The 18,763-nt window shown below is 30.5% G+C and overlaps 2 protein-coding genes across 2 annotated transcripts in view; one reads left to right on the plus strand and one right to left on the minus strand.

Annotated features, from left to right (window-relative positions):
* LOC100212896 (40-kDa huntingtin-associated protein) overlaps positions 1-2,831 on the plus strand; it is a 32,251-nt gene extending 29,420 nt beyond the window's left edge. Inside the window, exon 3 of the mRNA XM_065810650.1 lies at positions 2,232-2,831. Within this exon, the coding sequence (XP_065666722.1) occupies positions 2,232-2,800 (569 nt within the window). The 3' untranslated portion in view covers positions 2,801-2,831. The remainder of the gene's footprint in view (positions 1-2,231) is intronic.
* Positions 2,832-8,616: 5,785 nt separating this feature from the next.
* LOC100199754 (collagen alpha-1(I) chain-like) overlaps positions 8,617-18,763 on the minus strand; it is a 17,084-nt gene continuing 6,937 nt past the window's right edge. Inside the window, 10 exon segments of the mRNA NM_001309723.1 lie at positions 8,617-8,745; positions 8,848-9,261; positions 9,877-9,957; positions 10,142-11,734; positions 11,855-12,070; positions 12,149-12,814; positions 13,224-13,691; positions 14,069-14,473; positions 15,546-15,599; positions 15,945-16,070. Of these exon segments, the coding sequence (NP_001296652.1) occupies positions 8,887-9,261; positions 9,877-9,957; positions 10,142-11,734; positions 11,855-12,070; positions 12,149-12,814; positions 13,224-13,691; positions 14,069-14,473; positions 15,546-15,599; positions 15,945-16,070 (3,984 nt within the window). The 3' untranslated portion in view covers positions 8,617-8,745; positions 8,848-8,886.

The following is an 18,763-nucleotide window of genomic DNA, read 5'->3' on the forward strand; positions in this document are numbered from 1 at the left end:
CAAATCTAGCTTTGAGTCTTCAGCAATCTAGCGGGGTTGTTGCTGATGCAAATCTTGTCTGAGCACTGCAGCGACTTCCTATTAAAAGTATGGTTCCTAATATCGTTCACATAATTGAAGTATTCAAAAGTTTCAATTTAGTTGTCAAGGCTTCTTTTGGATTCATTCTTCAGGATTTCACTGAAAAAATTTAAAATCTCAAGAGATGTTACTTAATGATAACTGGTCCAAGTGTAACACCCAAAATTCACACCGTCTTCTACCACATCAAAGATTTCATCAGTCACAATGGATCCTCCTTGGTGCCTTATAGTGAACAAACTGTCAATACTGCTCATCAAGATTTTCATCAACTTTGATCAAAGTATAAGCGAAACAATATTCAGAGTACAAAGAAAGATGTGCTGCATCATTGATCTGAACATTTTAAAGAACTGCTAGTATAATTTGAGTTGATCAGACACCATCTTTATCCTTAAATACTATGAATTTTGATATTACATTTAAAAAATAGTATTGTAGAGTTTTTGTACTAAAAGTATTTGTACTAAAAGAGTATATTGAGCTATATATTAATAAATTTTTTGTGGAAAAAAATAAAAAACATGTTTTAAAATTTAAACATCTAAAAAAAATACTTTGCCCATTGCAATTACTTTAAACTTTTAATCACCATATTGCTACCTTTTAATAGCCGTATTGCTACCTTTTTGCCTAACTTAACATCTACTATGTTTAGCATCAAAAGAAAGTGGTAGCTAATTTTAACATATGGGCTTTGTCATGGCTGCTCATTTTCAGCATTCAACTTGAACCATGCAGTTAAATGAGTATTAAACTGTGGTGCACAGCCTTCAACCGTTCCCTTTTTTAAAAATTATCTGTAGATCGAACGATGTTATGCCACATATCACTAATGCTCAAATATTCTTAACTCTGCAGCTGAGACAGCAATAATTTCAAAATGTGTTTGTTTTATGATGGTTAACTTGCTCATTGATTAACACAATTGCGCATTTTGGTTAATTTTTTTACATAAATATTTGACCGACTTTAAAGTCATTCTAGCTTTAAGATTTATGTTCGCTTAGTATTTTTTTAATAACCATGAGTTATATAGTACAATCCAGCGGTTTCAATTTGATTACCTTTTATAATGACTACTCTTCTGTTACAACACATTTGTAATATTTTGAAGATTTTTTTTCAAAGGAAATTTTTGTATATCTCACTTTTCCTGCAGAAAGAATTGGGATTTGAAATACGACAGATTTTTATTGGGAATTCAAGTTTGACAAAAAAAAGAACGTTTTATAAAATATCTTGCTTAGGTGGTTCGCGTTGCTTTGAACAGAAAATGACTAAAATGACTAATTAAAAGATGAAAGTTTAACAAAAACAATTTTTTTTTCATATTTAATTAAAAAGGTTTCTTATTTATTTAAAAAGCTCATAAAATTACCACATATAGTGATAGTTTTAGAGATAGTTACCACATATAGTGATAGTTTTAGAGATAGTTACCACGTATAGTAATAGTTTTAGTGATAGTTACCACATATAGTGATAGTTTTAGAGATAGTTACCACATATAGTGATAGTTTTAGTGATAGTTACCACATATAGTGATAGTTTTAGTGATAGTTACCACGTATAGTGATAGTTTTAGTGATAGTTACCACATATAGTGATAGTTTTAGTGATAGTTACCACATATAGTGATAGTTTTAGTGATAGTTACCACATATAGTGATAGTTTTAGTGATAGTTACCACATATAGTGATAGTTTTAGTGATAGTTACCACGTATAGTGATAGTTTTAGTGATAGTTACCACATATAGTGATAGTTTTAGTGATAGTTACCACATATAGTGATAGTCAGTTTTCTTATTTTTGACAGGGAATGTGACCATAGGGTGCTGATGCTATTTTTTCTTGTTTTATTTAAATTTTATAGATATAAGGAGTTAATATTTGTGAAGAATTTTATGAGTGGGAGTGTTTTCTAATGCAATTTACATTGCATTGTACATTATGTATACAAATAATTAATACACGTTAAAATTTTAAATATATAAGAATAGTTAATGTATCATACATTGATGTTATCATAAATCTAAATAATGTGCAAAATAAATCTAATAAAACATTGGATAAAATGAATTACTAATTAAAGTTTACAGTTTTACACCATTTTATTTTTAAGTCTTACATCATTTTGTTTTTAAGGTAATCTTTCTTTGGGTGCTTCTGTATCGAACGAAGTTGCTAACAATCTTGTTAGTATTGGAAAGTTAGATGAAGCTTACAATCATTTTATTCAAGCGGCTGAAATTCAAAAGCAATTTAGTATAGTAGATTATTTATGCACTATGCAGAATGCTTCTTCTTGTAAACTTATTAAAGAAAATTATCCAGTAGCTCTGCGACATCTTAGTCAGATTGCTTTAACTATTGAGAGTATGGTAACTAGTAACAAAGATTTCTTAACTTATAGCTTATTACAAATATTGCAACATGTCGAAATAACCCGAGTTTTAGCATCGTTGTTATTGAAGTCATCGCCAATGGATTTGAATGATGAACATTTAAAGATACTAGAAAAATACACTTGGGAAAATCGAGATAATGATCCTATTTTACCTGATAATTTGTTTTTGTTAATACAATCAGTAGTCATGGCAACACAAGCCGTTGATGGAGAGACTTTGTTAGAAATGGAAGAACAGCTGTTCGAGTTCTTAGACATTGTTCAGATGGAACTATTGCATCGTATTGTTGTTGATGTTAATAAATGATTTATTTTTAATTCAACCTTATAAAATTGTTTTTATTTGTTTTCAATTTTGTTATTTATTATATCTAACTTAAAATGAATTTGGAGAGTGCGATGATAGATTCAAATATGTAAGCTCGTACAGCAGATACTTGTGCTATATAAGCGGCACATGGTGTCATTTAAATTAGCATATCTCTACCAAAAAAATGTCAATTTCCCCACACCTTTCCAACTCATACCCTAAACCATCACATTTCCTCCTCCATGCTTTACACTACCTCGCAAACAACTCAGTTTATAGGCTTCTCCTTTTTTTTTGCCACAATTTCTGGACACTATCCGATGAGGCGAGGTTGTATTTTGACTCATCTGACCGCAAAATTTTTGTATATATTTAATCATTGCTATTTGAAAATCTCTTTTTAAAAAAAAAAAATGCGCCAAAAATGCATAGATTTGTAAATTTGGTATCAAAATTCATTATTTAATACTACTGTTTGGTTGGATGGGTACTGAATTGGTTCGGATGGGGAAGAAAAAGTTTAAATTTTTTATGAGGGTACCTACGATACAGCTTTAGTAGATGAGTATGTATATTGCTTACAGCTTTAGTAGATGATGTATATTGCTTGAAAATATTTGAAGGGTCCAGGGGAAAAACGATAACCAAAAATCAAAAAGATATGAGCAAAAGAAACTTTCACAACTGATAAAAACGTGCGTATAAAATAAATACTCCTATATTTTGCTTCAGGAATTGGGAGAGATCAAGCGCTGTCAACTCATCTATATTTACATAGTTTAAAGTGTAATCGTATGCGCAAGGCATTATGGGATGTGTAGGTTAAAAATTAACTCTCATAACAAATTTGGGTGAAACTGTAAATTGTTTTCTGTATATTATATTGCGTTTTTTCTTCAATAAATTATAGTTTTTAGTATAAAGAAATGCCTTTATATTGTGCAGCAGTTAACTGCACAAATACCAGTGGAGTAGCCGATAAAAATGTGTCCTTTTTTCGTTTTCCAAGAGACAAAGAAAGGTAAATACTTAACTTTACTAAGCATTATGATTTAAGTACTTAATTTATATAATTTAGTACTTAATATATATATATATATTTTTTAATTTAACACATTATTTTTGTAACAAAAAATTAAAGTAGGCTATTGTGCAACTTTTCAAACTTATGACATAAGTTTGAACAAATACACATAAGTTATGTGTATTTGTTTTCTTTTAGAATAAGTTTTTGTTTTCATTTTATCGAGTTATTTTACTGATTAATTTATGTAATGTAATTGTAATTCAATTAGTATGCAACGAAAAGTATATGTTATTCTTATTTTTAAAGGTGCAAGAAATGGGTTATAAATTGTAGAAGAGGAGATCTAGATAGAAAGTCTGTTGAAGTTTTGAACAAAGAATATCGTTTGTGTAGTAACCATTTTGAAAGTTTAATGTACTATTTTACAAACAATGGAGGAAAACGTCTGCTTTATAATGCAATCCCTACATTTTTTAATGTTCCCAATCCACCACCATCTGTAGGAGAAAAAAGAAAACCACCTACCAAAAGAAATCATTTGCCTTTAAAAGTTAAAAAAATACAAAATGAAAATAATGATAGTAAAGTTGAAAACATTCAAGCCAATATAGAAACTGTAAATATAAAAAAGTATAGAAAAGTCTTAAATTCATTGCGTACATCTCGTGTTACAATATGCAGGCTACGAAAAAAAATAAAACTATTAGAGAAAAAAAAGCATAAAAGTTGCAATAACTCAATTAATCATATTTTAGATTTATCTAAAAACTTTCTTTCAGATGATCAACAAAAATTTTTTACAAGTCAAATAAAAATTAGTTACCGCCATAAAAAAGGAAATCGTTGGACAATATCGGATAAATTACTTGGACTACGAGTTATTTTTCATAGTCCACAAACTTATAAAATGTTAAGTAATATATTTTCTTTACCAAGTCGCAACACATTGAAATTGTTTCTAACAAGAGCTTATGGCGATATGCCAACTGGATTCTCACAAAAGTTGTTTACTTTAGTAAAACTTCGTGTTAATAACATGAATCAACAAGATCGTAATTGCAGTTTAGTATTCGATGAGATGGCACTTAAACAACACTTATATTATGATAAAAGTGTAGATGTTGTTTTTGGAATAAAGAACAAGAAACCACTGAATCAAGCAATAGTTTTTATTATCAGAGGTATTGCCACTAAATGGAAACAACCAATTGCATATTTTTTCAGTAACTCAACTGTTTCAACAGTTAATCTTATTAAGTTTATTCAAGAAGCTATATCAAAAGTTCAGGACTGTGGATTGTTAGTTCGGTGTATTGTGTGTGATCAAGGATCAACTAATATTGCAGCACTTAAAATTCTTGGTTTTTCAAAAATAAAATCTTATATTCAACACCCGTCTTTAAAAAATAGAATTCATATTATCTTTGATCCCCCTCATCTAATTAAAAGTGTTCGCAATAATCTTATGCAACATAACATTAATATTGATGGTAATATAGTTTCATGGAATCACATTAGAATGTTGTATGAGCTAGACAAATGCAATCCTATCCGTCTTGCACCAAAATTGACTGACAAACATCTTGATCCTGGAGCATTTCTAAAAATGAGAGTTAATCTAGCAACACAAGTATTAAGTCATCAGGTTGCCACCGCATTGTCTTTGTGTGTCACTGCAAATATATTACCGTCAACTGTAAGAGTGACTGCCCAGTTTGTTGAAAAAATGGATATTCTTTTTGATCTGTTAAATTCAAGAAAGCTTCAGGGTGATAAACCTGCTCGTTGTGCTATAACAACTAATGGAAATAACATTACATTGTTAAAAGAACTCCAAACTTGGATTAAGAAATGGAAGTTTTGTGATGTACAATCCCAATCCAAGATAGCTAATCATTGGGGGTTAAATGTTACAATTAACAGTATACTAGAATTGTGCCAGGAGCTTCTCTTGGAAGGATTTCCTTTTGTTTGCACATCTCGCTTCAACCAAGATTGCTTTGGAACTATACGGAGTAAAGGAGGGTGGAATGACAGACCGACTGTAAGACAATTTCGAGCAGCTTACCAGAATGCCCTTTTGCTGTTGTCAGTAGAAACTAGTAAGTCTAATAGCAACTGTCTGGCAGAAACATATTTTAGTGTGGCATTGGATCTAAATTCCTTATTTGAAAATTCACAAAAAATACTAACTAAAAAAGATTGTCTATTTTTTGATAATAATATAAAAAATAATGTTCTTTTAAACAGATTTCCTGGTGCTATCTCTATAAAACAATCTATTGAACAATCACATACATATTTCTCTAACTTGTTAATAAAAAGAATCTCTCTGTCAACATTGTAAGGTAGTACTTTGCAGTGAATCGATTGATTTTACAATAGCTAGTAAGAATGGTATGGAGACCAATAAACAAACAAACATCCAAAATTGTTATCCAAATTCATCGTTAGTTTCTTTGATTTCTAATATGGAAGTAGTTTTCATAGAATATATTGAAAAGTGGCTTGATATGGAAAACCTGGCTTTTAGATTATCTTCCAAAATAATGGAAATATGTTCTTTTGAGTTTTTATTCAAATATCACTTCGAACATGCTTTTTACCTACAAAAAAAAATAGTCCATATATTCGTCATATCACGAATATTTTATTTTATTAAACTGTATAACCGAGATCTTTCTCCACGCAATAAAAAAAACTATAAAAAGATGGAACGTTTGCTACACAAATAATTTCAAATGTATAATAACAACAATTATATATATATATATATATATATATATATATATATATATATATATATATATATATATATATATATATATATTTATTTATATATATATTTCTGATTTATATATATATATATTTCTGATTTATATATATATATATATATATATATATATATATATTTATTTATTTATATATATATATATTTCTGATTTTTCTAGTTTTCAGAGTTGTTTTATATTTTTTATGGCAATCAGATTTAAGTGGGTTCATATTTTAAGTCAAAAATGTAATTTAACAAATCGAGTCCAAAACTTGATTAAAAAACCAATAAAGTATTTAGAAATATTTCATTACTAATAGCATTTGTTGCTTTATATAACTTTATATATATATATATATTCGTTTTTAATTTGTTTTTTAAATGTTATTCTACCCGGGCATCCCATAATCCTCTGCAAACAAATTAACATTTTTTTACGCAAGTCGACAGCCCTTGGGAGAGATCCATTGTACAGATTTTTAAGTGGACGGACATTCTTATTTTTGCCTCGCTGTAAAGGGATGGGATGGGCAATTTTAAAACGCATTTTTCGTAGGATTGCCATTGTTTTTTCCCTTTCGCAATACAATATTCTGAAAGGCGACAAAAAATGCTTCTAGACGAAAAGGCGACAAAAAATGCTTCTAGCACAATTTTTTCAGGCAAATTTGAAATCTCATCGTTTTTCCCCTGGAGCCTTCATTTGTTTTTTGATTTAACTTAAAATAAAATTGTCCACTACATCAAACACAGTTTCCTCATTTTTGAAATAAAGTTGTCTTTTTGTGAAAAAAATAGAATTCACAATGTTACTAAAAAAATTAGTATTGACAAATTAAACAGTTTTAAAAAAATGCAGCCTAAAGCTACAGTGATAAGAAAATTCAAATTATTTGTGAATTTAAAAAAGTTAAATCAAAATAATTTGTTTAGAACTGAGAGAAGTGTGGCAAAAACTTTATTTCCTACTTTATCAAAGCAATCTGTTCATTGTAAAGTAGGAAATCATATAACAGACTATGATAAGTATTTATGAAAACTAAAAAAAAATCTGTAAACATTTTTTTTCCTCAAATGTTTGATATTACTGATTTGATGGGTATGTGGCTAACAAGTAAAGACAAAAAAGTTTATAATATGAAAAAAGAAATACAAAAAAAAAAAAAAAAAAAGCAAGTTATTGTTCTAATTAAGTAGCTGACTCAAAAATTCATCCGTCAAAGAGAATCAAAAAATGAAAACTTGAATAACTCATCTATAAAGGATACCTATACTGATTTGGATACTATAGCAATTAAGACTTGTGGAGATTAAACCTTGTGGGGATAATTGTTTTAATACACCAATACCTGATACTAACTCCAAAATGAAGGCGGTACTTTAAAAATATATATATTTTTTTTTTTGTTAAAGATGTTGGATAAGATATAGACCTTATCAGTCATATACAAAGCAACGATGACAAAAGCAAAAAATATCATGTTAAAAAGATTTTAAGAATGAAAATTGTTGATTCCACCTTGATGAAAAATATTTTAACCATAATGAACACCAAGTTGTGGTTCTGAGAAATAGCTGTTGTTTCAAAAAATAGTAAAGCAGAAACTATTTTTAATGGATTGGTGGAAACCATTGACTTTTTTTGATTTACAGAAAACCACCTTACAATAGGTACAATCACTACAGTTTCACAGACTTGTCATGGCCTGTCTTATCAAAAAGAAATAAACATGTTATTTTAAGTTGGTTTTCTACTGATCCAATTTAAAAATGATTTTAAAAATTACGGCAAGGATAAGATGGTGCGACCTACTTTAAAACTGCTAAATCATTTATTTAAAAATTACGTATTCAACATGCTAAGCTTGTGTTACAGCTAAATACTGGCGTAGGAGATGATGGCAATGACTTTTATGCCTCAAAGATTTAGATGATAGGGAAATTGATATTGTATACTCTAAACTTAATCAAATTGAACTACAGTATGAAAAGAAATTCATTTATCAATCTTTATTTTTAAAAACTCTCACATTAAAAATAACCTACATATTTAAACTTGTTAACAATTTGTGTATATAGCTTATTGTTTCTATATAAATATTGTATGTATATATATATATATATATATATATATATATATATATATATATATATATATATATATATATATATATATATATATATATATATATATATATATATATATATATATATATATATAGATATAGATATATATATATATATGTATGAATGTATAAATCAACGTATAATACTATATCTGTTCTACATAAAACAAACAGGACCAAGTTCAACTCCAAACATTGCATTATTGTCCTCTGATGATATTGGAGCAAAATCAGTTATCGGTAATCGAATATATTTACGACTGGTAAATCTCAAAGTAGTAGTTCTCCATTCTTTAGACAAATTAGAGCATTCGTCGTTAACTGCGTGAGGCATGAACATCGATTGTTTATCTTCAGAATATGCAAACTCTTGATCTTCAATTCCCTTAAATTTCATGGCCTTCTTATAGTCGTTGTTTTGTTTATCATACCATACTAAAGTACTTTGACAGTGAAATGTTACGTTTTGATAAGCTTCACGACTCAAATACCCAAGGAAAGTAAGCTGTGACAGGTCAGCTGCATATGAAAGCTAAATAATAATATTAAAAAAATTACAGTGTTAAAAAAAAAGATTTTTCAGCAACAAAATATCTTACAAGTGATTATTTTGTCCATTTCAATTTCATTCATATGTCAAGTTATAACTAGTTTTTATTACATTCTTAATGCTTCTTACAATAACAACATCAACTTTCGTTGATGTTGTTATTGCAAAATCTAAAAGTTTAAAACCTTCTGATTTGATTTTAAACGATTTTATCAAAACAACATACAAATCAATAAATTATAATAAAATCAATTTAATTCGTTCATCAACCATTTAAATCATCATTTATTTTGTAAGATTATCTTTATTTCAAATTGTGTCATTATATAAGAACAAAGCACTTTTCCAGTGGATTATATAATAATAAAGTATTTTACCAGTGGATAAAACTGATATAAATTATTAGCTTATTTGCAGTTATAGAAAAAAAATTTTAATATATACTTATATATATATATATATATATATATATATATATATATATATATATATATATATATATATATATATATATATATATACACATATATATATATATATACACACATACGTATATATATATATATTTATATATATAGAAAGTTAATTTTTATTTACTTTCCCCAACTCGTGATCTTCAACAAACCATCTTTGTGCTTTAGTATGTAATTTAGTTGGCCATGAATCTTTTTCTACAGACTAAAGAATGATAAAAAGTAAATTATTAATAAAAAACAAGTTAAAAAAATTTTCAAAGTAAAAATACTACAGTTTAGTACTTAAATAAACACCAATTTACTACACCAATAAATACAAAGCAAAAAAGCACAAACAATAAATACAAAGCACCAATAGATACCAAAGCAAAAAAAAAAAAATTTACCATAGTTTTTTCAGGATAAACACATGTAGTTATTTTTGTTTCTTTATCATGAGACTTTGTGAAGTTACAATGAACATAAATTGCGTCATCTATACATCCCTTATTTGGATCAATGTAATACATACCAGAACTTGAATCAGGGTAAAATGCATAAATATCTCTGCATGTTCGTGCAGGGAATTCTTTAGATCCATTAGGTTTCTTATACGCTTCAACAGATGATTTTAAAATTTTGACTCTATTATTAAAGTTATTTTCGATTTCAGTAAGTTCATGAACTGTCTTGGTTTTGTTACTTGAGTAATAGCGGTACACTTGGTAAAATGGATTAGTCTCTTCATTTCTTTGATCAGTTGGTATGTTATCTGGTTGAGGTTGTGTTGGATTTCGATCTGAATGATCTTTTGGTTCATTAGATCCTAATGTACCACCTGACCAAGGAGGAAGCATTGCTGGTCCAGGTGGACCAGGTGGTCCTGATGGCCCTGGGGCTCCTTGGCGTCCATCTCTTCCTTGAAATCCTTTTAATCCAGGTTCACCAATTGGTCCTTTTCTTCCTGGTAATCCAATTTGCCCAGGTGACCCAGGAGCTCCTTGAGGTCCAGGTTCACCAATTACTCCTTTTGGTCCCATATCACCTTGTTCGCCTATGATTCCAGGCATACCTTTAAGTCCTTTGGGTCCAGTAGGCCCTTTTCTTCCTTTAAAACCCATATAACCAGTATCACCTTGATCTCCACGTTGACCATTATCACCTCTATCGCCAGTAGCCCCAGTAGGTCCAGGTGAACCTTCATCTCCTTTAATACCAGTCTCTCCTTTGTCTCCATCAGTACCTGGTTCTCCTGAAGGTCCGCGATCACCTCTAACTCCAGGTTCACCTGCTGGGCCTACATTTCCTTTTGCACCTTTAACTCCAACATCACCAGATGGTCCTTTTTCACCTTTTTCACCCCTTGGACCTGGAACACCAGGGTTACCGTTGCGACCTGGCGCACCATTGCTACCATCAGCTCCTGCTTCTCCTTGTGGTCCTTGTGATCCTCCCTGTCCATCATCACCAATATCTCCATCACTTCCATCGCTACCATCAGCTCCATTATCACCAGTTGGTCCACGAGGTCCTAGAAGTCCAGGCATTCCAGAAGTTCCTGGTAACCCAATAGGACCTATATTGCCTTGTTTTCCTCGTGGACCTTGATGTCCTTGAGGTCCTCTGCTTCCATCTTTACCTGGCTGTCCATTTACACCATTAATTCCATCAGGCCCTGGTCGTCCAGGTGATCCAGGTCTACCATCAGGTCCACTTCGGCCTTTATCACCTTTAGGTCCTAACTTTCCATCAGGACCAGGTGGTCCCTGTGGACCTTGCTCTCCAGCTGATCCTGCTAATCCTGGTAAACCTTGATTTCCAGGGGTACCAATAGCACCTTGCAAACCCGGCAAGCCTTGATCACCTTTTTCTCCAGATTCTCCTTTTTTGCCTATTTCCCCCATTTGTCCAATTTTTCCAGGTCGACCTCGTGGTCCACGAGTACCTTTAAATCCTTTTGGCCCAACATCTCCTTGCATACCAGGATTTCCTGGTTTACCCTTTAAAAAATGTTTGTAAGTTAAAATATATCATTTTTATAATAATAATAACAATAATAAATGAGGGACATTAGCCCCTTACAATATTTAATTTTATACAAAATATTAATACAATTTTACCATTGGTCCTTGAGATCCAGGTTGACCAATATCTCCAGGATTTCCAGGAGCACCTGGCACTCCAATTTCTCCTGGCTTTCCATCCTCACCAGGAACTCCTGTATCACCTCGTAAACCTGGATTTCCAGGCAATCCAGGCTTACCTCTTGGTCCTGGCGCACCTCTACCACCTGGTTGTCCATCTCGCCCACGATCACCAGCTTCGCCAATCTCACCCTGCAAAATTAACAAAAATAACATAAATGATATGGTTTTTCAAAAAAAATTCTTGTTATAAAGTATAAAGAAAAGCACCTCATCCCCTGGCAATCCTGGATTTCCTTGAGGTCCTGGTATACCAGCAACACCAATTTCTCCTGGTGATCCAGCCTCACCTGGCATGCCAATGTCTCCTTGGGCTCCTTTTTGTCCTTGTTTTCCAGGAGGACCTTTTCGACCAGGCTCTCCAATTACTCCAGGAGAACCTGGAGTTCCTTGTTCACCACTATAACCTCGTTCTCCAGGTCGACCAGGTAACCCATCAGCACCTCGAGATCCTGGTGTTCCTGGGGTACCACGTTTTCCTTGACGACCTTGAGGACCTGGAGCACCAGGAAGTCCAACAAAACCTTGTGCTCCACGGTTTCCCTGTTCTCCAGGTTCACCAGCTTCTCCTTGTTTTCCAGGAAGTCCAGGAGCACCTTGATCTCCTACATCTCCAGTTTCACCTTTATCACCAGGAGCACCATCAAAACCAATCTCACCTTTATTACCTTTAAACCCTTTGTCACCTTTTTCCCCAGTGGCACCTTGTAGTCCAGGAATACCTCGCAAACCAGCTTGTCCTGGTGGTCCAGGTAAACCATCTTTACCTGGTATACCACGTTCACCTTCTTTACCATCCAAACCAACTGGACCTGGATCACCTACAGGTCCTCGAGCACCTGGAATACCCATTTGTCCAGCACGACCTGGTTCTCCCTAAAAACATAAATTAACTTAATGAAAATTTTTATATTACGCAAATAATTATGTTAACAAAAAAATAATTTTTACACAAAATAGTACATATTTAAAATGTAAATATACAAATTAAATTATGTAAAACTTGTGTAGAGATTTTTTTGTCTATCCTTAAACATGATACAGATGCATCTATAACTATTTAGGCTTATTCCAATACGTTAGTTAATGTATCCAAATTTACTGTTATCATCATTTATATATTATTGAAGTGTGCAAACACAAACTTGTTAGTCAAAATAAAAATTATTTGCATTCAGTTTGTACATTTGTATTCAATAGAAAAAAAAAAATTCATAGGCTAAGATTGAAACTAATTTTCATTTTCAAAATAATATTATAAACTTTAATTAACTAAATCTCTTACTCTGTTGCCTTTTTCTCCAATTGGCCCTGTGAAACCCTTTTCACCAATGTGACCTTTAATTCCTGGAAGACCAGGAAGTCCTGGACTACCAGGCAATCCTTGATTTCCTCTTTGGCCAGGAGCACCATTAGGTCCTGGTGGACCAGGACGCCCATCAGAACCACTTTCTCCTGGAGGTCCAGCAACACCAACTTGTCCTTGCAATCCACGTGGACCTTTATCACCAGCTTCTCCTACAACACCAGGAATACCAGGACTACCTTGCTCTCCTTGTTGTCCAGGAAATCCTCTAGGACCTTGCTTTCCAGGCTCTCCTCTTTCTCCTGCAGGCCCTGGTACACCAGGCAATCCAACTGGCCCAGGTAATCCACGATCACCAGGAGATCCATCAAGACCATCAAGACCTTGAGGTCCAGTGTCACCTCGATCTCCAGAATCTCCACGAATGCCAGAATAACCAGGTTCACCCTAAAATAAAATTGGTGCAAAAATTATCAATATTCATTTATTGATTTAACCAAATTTTAAAAATTACAAATATAATTATAATTTTACAAATCATGTTAGGTGTCACTCATATAGTTAAAAACTAGTCAAAGGAGTGACACCTAAATAAAATAAACAAAAAATAAAATCAACAACAACAATATTATTAAATAATACAAAACATAAAATAACATAATTTAAAAAAAAAGAAGGTGAAAATATAAAATATACCTAATAATTTTAATAATGCAATTAAAATATAAGTAATATTAAAAAGTAAAGAGAAAGAAAAGAAAATAAATAATTAAAAACTTAAATGTTCAATATCTAAAGAAAAAAGTTATATATTAGTGCTTTACCCTTTGTCCAGGTTGTCCAACAGGTCCAGATGGTCCTGGATCACCACTCTCACCAGCTAAACCAGCAGTTCCTTGCTGACCATCAGATCCTCTTGGTCCTTGAGGTCCTTTTACACCATCAGGTCCGGTAGGTCCAGGAGGTCCCATCAGCCCCTCTGGACCAGCTGCACCTTGGAATCCAATTGTTCCATTTGGACCACGTGCTCCTGTATCTCCTTTAATACCAGGTAAACCATTTTCTCCAGCTTCTCCATTCTGACCAACATCTCCTTTAGCTCCCTTTGGACCAGGTTCCCCAAGTTCTCCTTTCACACCTTTTATCCCACGTTGGCCAGGAGGACCTGAAGGACCTGGATTACCAGTAACTCCCATTAATCCTTTACTTCCTGGCTCTCCTTTTTGTCCCTAAAAAAATATTTACAACTAAAATATCTATAAGCAATGAAAAAATTAAACCATAATACTATAATATAACTCAACAATTATCAAGTAATGATAAAATCAAGTAATGATAAAATTATATATATCAACGCATCCCAAACTAAAGTCAGGCTATATATAATCAAATAAAAGTATTTGTCAGTTTTCTAATTTTGTTTTAATGAAAAAAGAAATTGTTTTAAAAATTAAGACAAATTGAAATGTTAACTATAAATTTGAAAAAAGTTTTCAAAAAATAATGCTACTAATTAATAAACACAAATATTCATTTTATTGAATCAAAAATATTTTCTTATTAATATACCCATTAAATATTCAACATCAACAAGTCCCTTAAAGATTTAATTGGATCACTAATGTTAGCAAAAATTTTTAATTGGATCACTAATGCTAGCAAAAAATTTTTTTTGCTAATTTATGTGACAGTAAAAATCATCTTTTAGAAACTACAACACAAATTCAATTAAAATTTTAGTTATAGTTTATATTTTCCTATAAAAATTGACTAAAATAAAAAATTATGGGTTGTCAAGTTTGCCAACCAGTTATTTCAATTATTTGGGGACTTCTTATTTAGACCTAAACATCACTTTGTTGTGATGGAGATTTGTTACTGAGATAATTCTCGAATAGAAAGTCTATTCAAGAATTATCTCAGTAACAAAATAGATAGACTATTCTCGAATAGAAAGTCCTAGAGTAGGACTTCCAATCCAGAGTTTAGAGTCCTACTTTAATGAACCAAATTTTCAAAAATATTTTCTTAGGGTAAAATAATTTAGGACTAATTCAGAGTCTATCAATTTTCTCATATTTAAAAAATATCTAATGAACTTATCTGATGTTAATAAGATATTGCATTAGTACTGTTAAAAGGGTTTTTAATTTAGGAGTCAAATATATTTAATATTATAATAGATAAAAATTATCATTTATTTTCAAAAATATATCTTAAATTATTGAATATAAACATAAACATTCATAAATTACCGAAAAATCATGAAACAGTAAATGTTTATAAAAAAAATTGACATACTTCACGTCCATCTTTACCACGCAAACCTTTCGGACCAACATTTCCAGGGTCACCCTAAAGTCATACTTTTTACAATTTTTTTTAACTACAACTTCCAATACATAAATAAAAAATCAGAAATATATTAACATAAATAACAACCAGGAGAATTTATGACATTTTGCTATTCAGTAACTCAGCCAGATAAATTCAAAAGTTTGTATGTTTATATTTGAAGCCATTTTTGTCCCCATCCAATTCCACAATTTTTAGCAAAACACTTTTATATAAAACTGGTATGAGCATAAAAATTTGTCCTGAAGTTACTTCTTGAACAATAAAAAAATGTCCTTATTGTAACCGTATATGGTTTGAGTCTTAACAATGTCATATCAAATAATTAAATTACTTTAAACTTACTGTAAGACCACGTGGTCCGGAAATACCAGTTTCGCCAGTTTCTCCATTGAATCCTTTAGGGCCTGGTGGTCCAATAGGACCTTGATTTCCGGGAGGTCCTGGAGGACCATAAATAACAACAACTGTCTAAAGTATACGAAATGATCTTAAATACACATACACAAAAATTATTAATTACAACAAAAATAAAAAATGATTTTAAACCAAATATATTTTTAACAACTACTATAAAATTGTATGCTTATCCATATATGAAAATATTATTTCTCATTACTTTTAAACTACCAATTATTATCAGGGGATATTATGCAGTAGTGGTGTAGTGGTAAAGCGCTCGTTTCATAAGCGAGAGGTTCCGAGTTCGATCCCCACCACATCCCTGGTAGTACCGCGCTCAACTTGTTCTCCGCGCAGCAGCCTTGTTCATCAAGGTTTGTGTTTCAGAGTTATAGAGTTGAGAGAGGGTTATAACCACTATTAAGTAGTCTCCTCATCTGTAGTGGCTTTATCGGCCTTGAGGAGGTGAATAACAAAATAAAAAAATTAAAAAATTTTAAAAGTCAGTGTATGCAGAATATTATGCCATATTATTCTGCATTTTTTAAAAATACTCATAAAATTTGTGGGATAACCAAGATGTTGGTTTAGATTTTAGTAACTTTCAATACTTCAATATTCTAATAACTTTCAATTTTTTAATACCTATGCTTATGTACAGTCTTAAAAAAGATAAATATACTCTTAGACTATGACTGCTATAATTTATTATTCAAGCTGAGTCACTGCATCCAAGTGAAGACATTCTTGATAAGTAAAACAATGTGTAATGAAATAAATCTTTTTTATACAGCATCTGCCTTACAAAACACACATTCTGCCTCACAAAATGCACATGCGACCATTTTAAAGATACAAAAAACAATTAATTTGATTCAAAAGTAAATACAATATAAAACTTATTTTATAATAACATTTTTTAAGTTGCATAGATAAGTTTCCACTTGCCTTACTCTTTATTTAACAAAGATGTCATCATTATTTATACAAAATCAAATCAAATATATTTCAAAATAAATTAAAACATTTCAAGGAAATTTACAATAGTATATGTACTAATATAAAGTAAATACCTGAATATACAACATAATGTTATAGTCAATGATGAAAATAGTAATAATAACTGATAAATAATAATAATAATATTAATAATAATTGTAATAAGAACAATAATAATAACAACAACAATAATAGTAATAATAATAATAATAATAATAATAATAATAATAATAATAACAGTAACAAAATGATAACAATTATAATAAAAGGAGAATTTCCTTAATAAAAACAGTAACATCAGCAACAAAAATTTAGTAAATGATGATAGCAACAACAAAGATTTAGAACAAAGTAGAGAATAGTTGAATAAAAAGTGATAACTAAATAGATAAATAAAGAATGCCAAAATATTGGTACTAATATTAATAATATTAGAATGAAAAAGTTAATAAAGTTTAAAAATGACAATTAAAAAAACCAGAGGAATTAGATGTAGATGGATAAGTAGAGAGTTTCAAAATGTTAAAAATATCAAATTAAAAACTGAAGGACCACGAATTAATATATATAATAAAGAATTTCAATACTAATTTGTAGAAATATTTAGTTGTATTTTTTTAACAAATAATTAAAAAGCTTGATTTTGAATTCAGAGATTTTAGATCAGGAGGTAGTTTGTTCCATGAGCGAATACAAGCTACTGATGGAGCAAAGAGGATAATGACAATTTGTACTTGTAAAGAAATTGTTGAATGATAGGGGAAGGTTTTTGTGATGATAATTCCAGACAAATTGGCAGTTAAGAAATAACACAAGGTCGCTTAATTTCAATATATTGGAGATTAAGTATAGGACATCAGATTTAAAGTTATTATACTGAAAATATATTATTTTTAAGGCAATACTTTGGAGATAGGACAACCTTAAAATGATTTGTTTATGGGATTGTCACCATACTTGCCATGCATATCTTAGCATGGGACCCAAAAATAGCATGATATATATTTAGAAGAGTTTCTAGATTTACATAATGGCTGACTTAGACTAACATTCCATTAGATCTGCTGAGTTTTATTGCTAAGTCCTTCAGATGGCATTGAAAAGAAAGATTAGAATCAATTTTAATCCCAAGATATTTAATAGAGTTTAAAGGATAAATTTTTTGTCTGCTTAGTCTGAAATTATAGTGCTTATTAATTGGTGCCAGATTGGATTTAAAGATGATCAGCTTTGTTTTGTTAGAACTGAGAGAAAGTTTATTAGAACAAAGCCACTGAACAAGATTTCCAAGATCATGATTAATATATTTGTTTATTTTTTTAAGTGATTTGTCAACCGGTAATATGTTAGTATCATCAGTAAAATGGTAAGTAGTTGCAAATTTAAAAGAAGTATTTAAGTCATTAACAAAAAGAAGAAAATAAAGGGATCCTAAAACTGAACCTTGTGGGACGCCATTTGAGCAATTCTGCAAGTCAGACTTAGTGCCATTAATGGAAATAAACTGTGTTCTGTTTTGGAAACAGAGTGTATTTCTGTTTTTTGTACATTATATTTATATTAGTTATATACATTAATTATATATTATAATTTTATTAATATATCACTATGATCGGTTGAAATTTGGATTAACTTAAATTGAGTTTTCTCAAAGACAACTTAAGCAATTGTAATGATTTTCTTTTTATAATTATGCTTACATGATTAATTTTTATTTCAATAAAAATAAATTTAGTCTTAATTTACGACATACAAGTAACTTA

Source organism: Hydra vulgaris, chromosome 11, assembly GCF_038396675.1.
Source record: "Hydra vulgaris chromosome 11, alternate assembly HydraT2T_AEP".
Lineage (NCBI taxonomy): Eukaryota > Metazoa > Cnidaria > Hydrozoa > Anthoathecata > Hydridae > Hydra > Hydra vulgaris.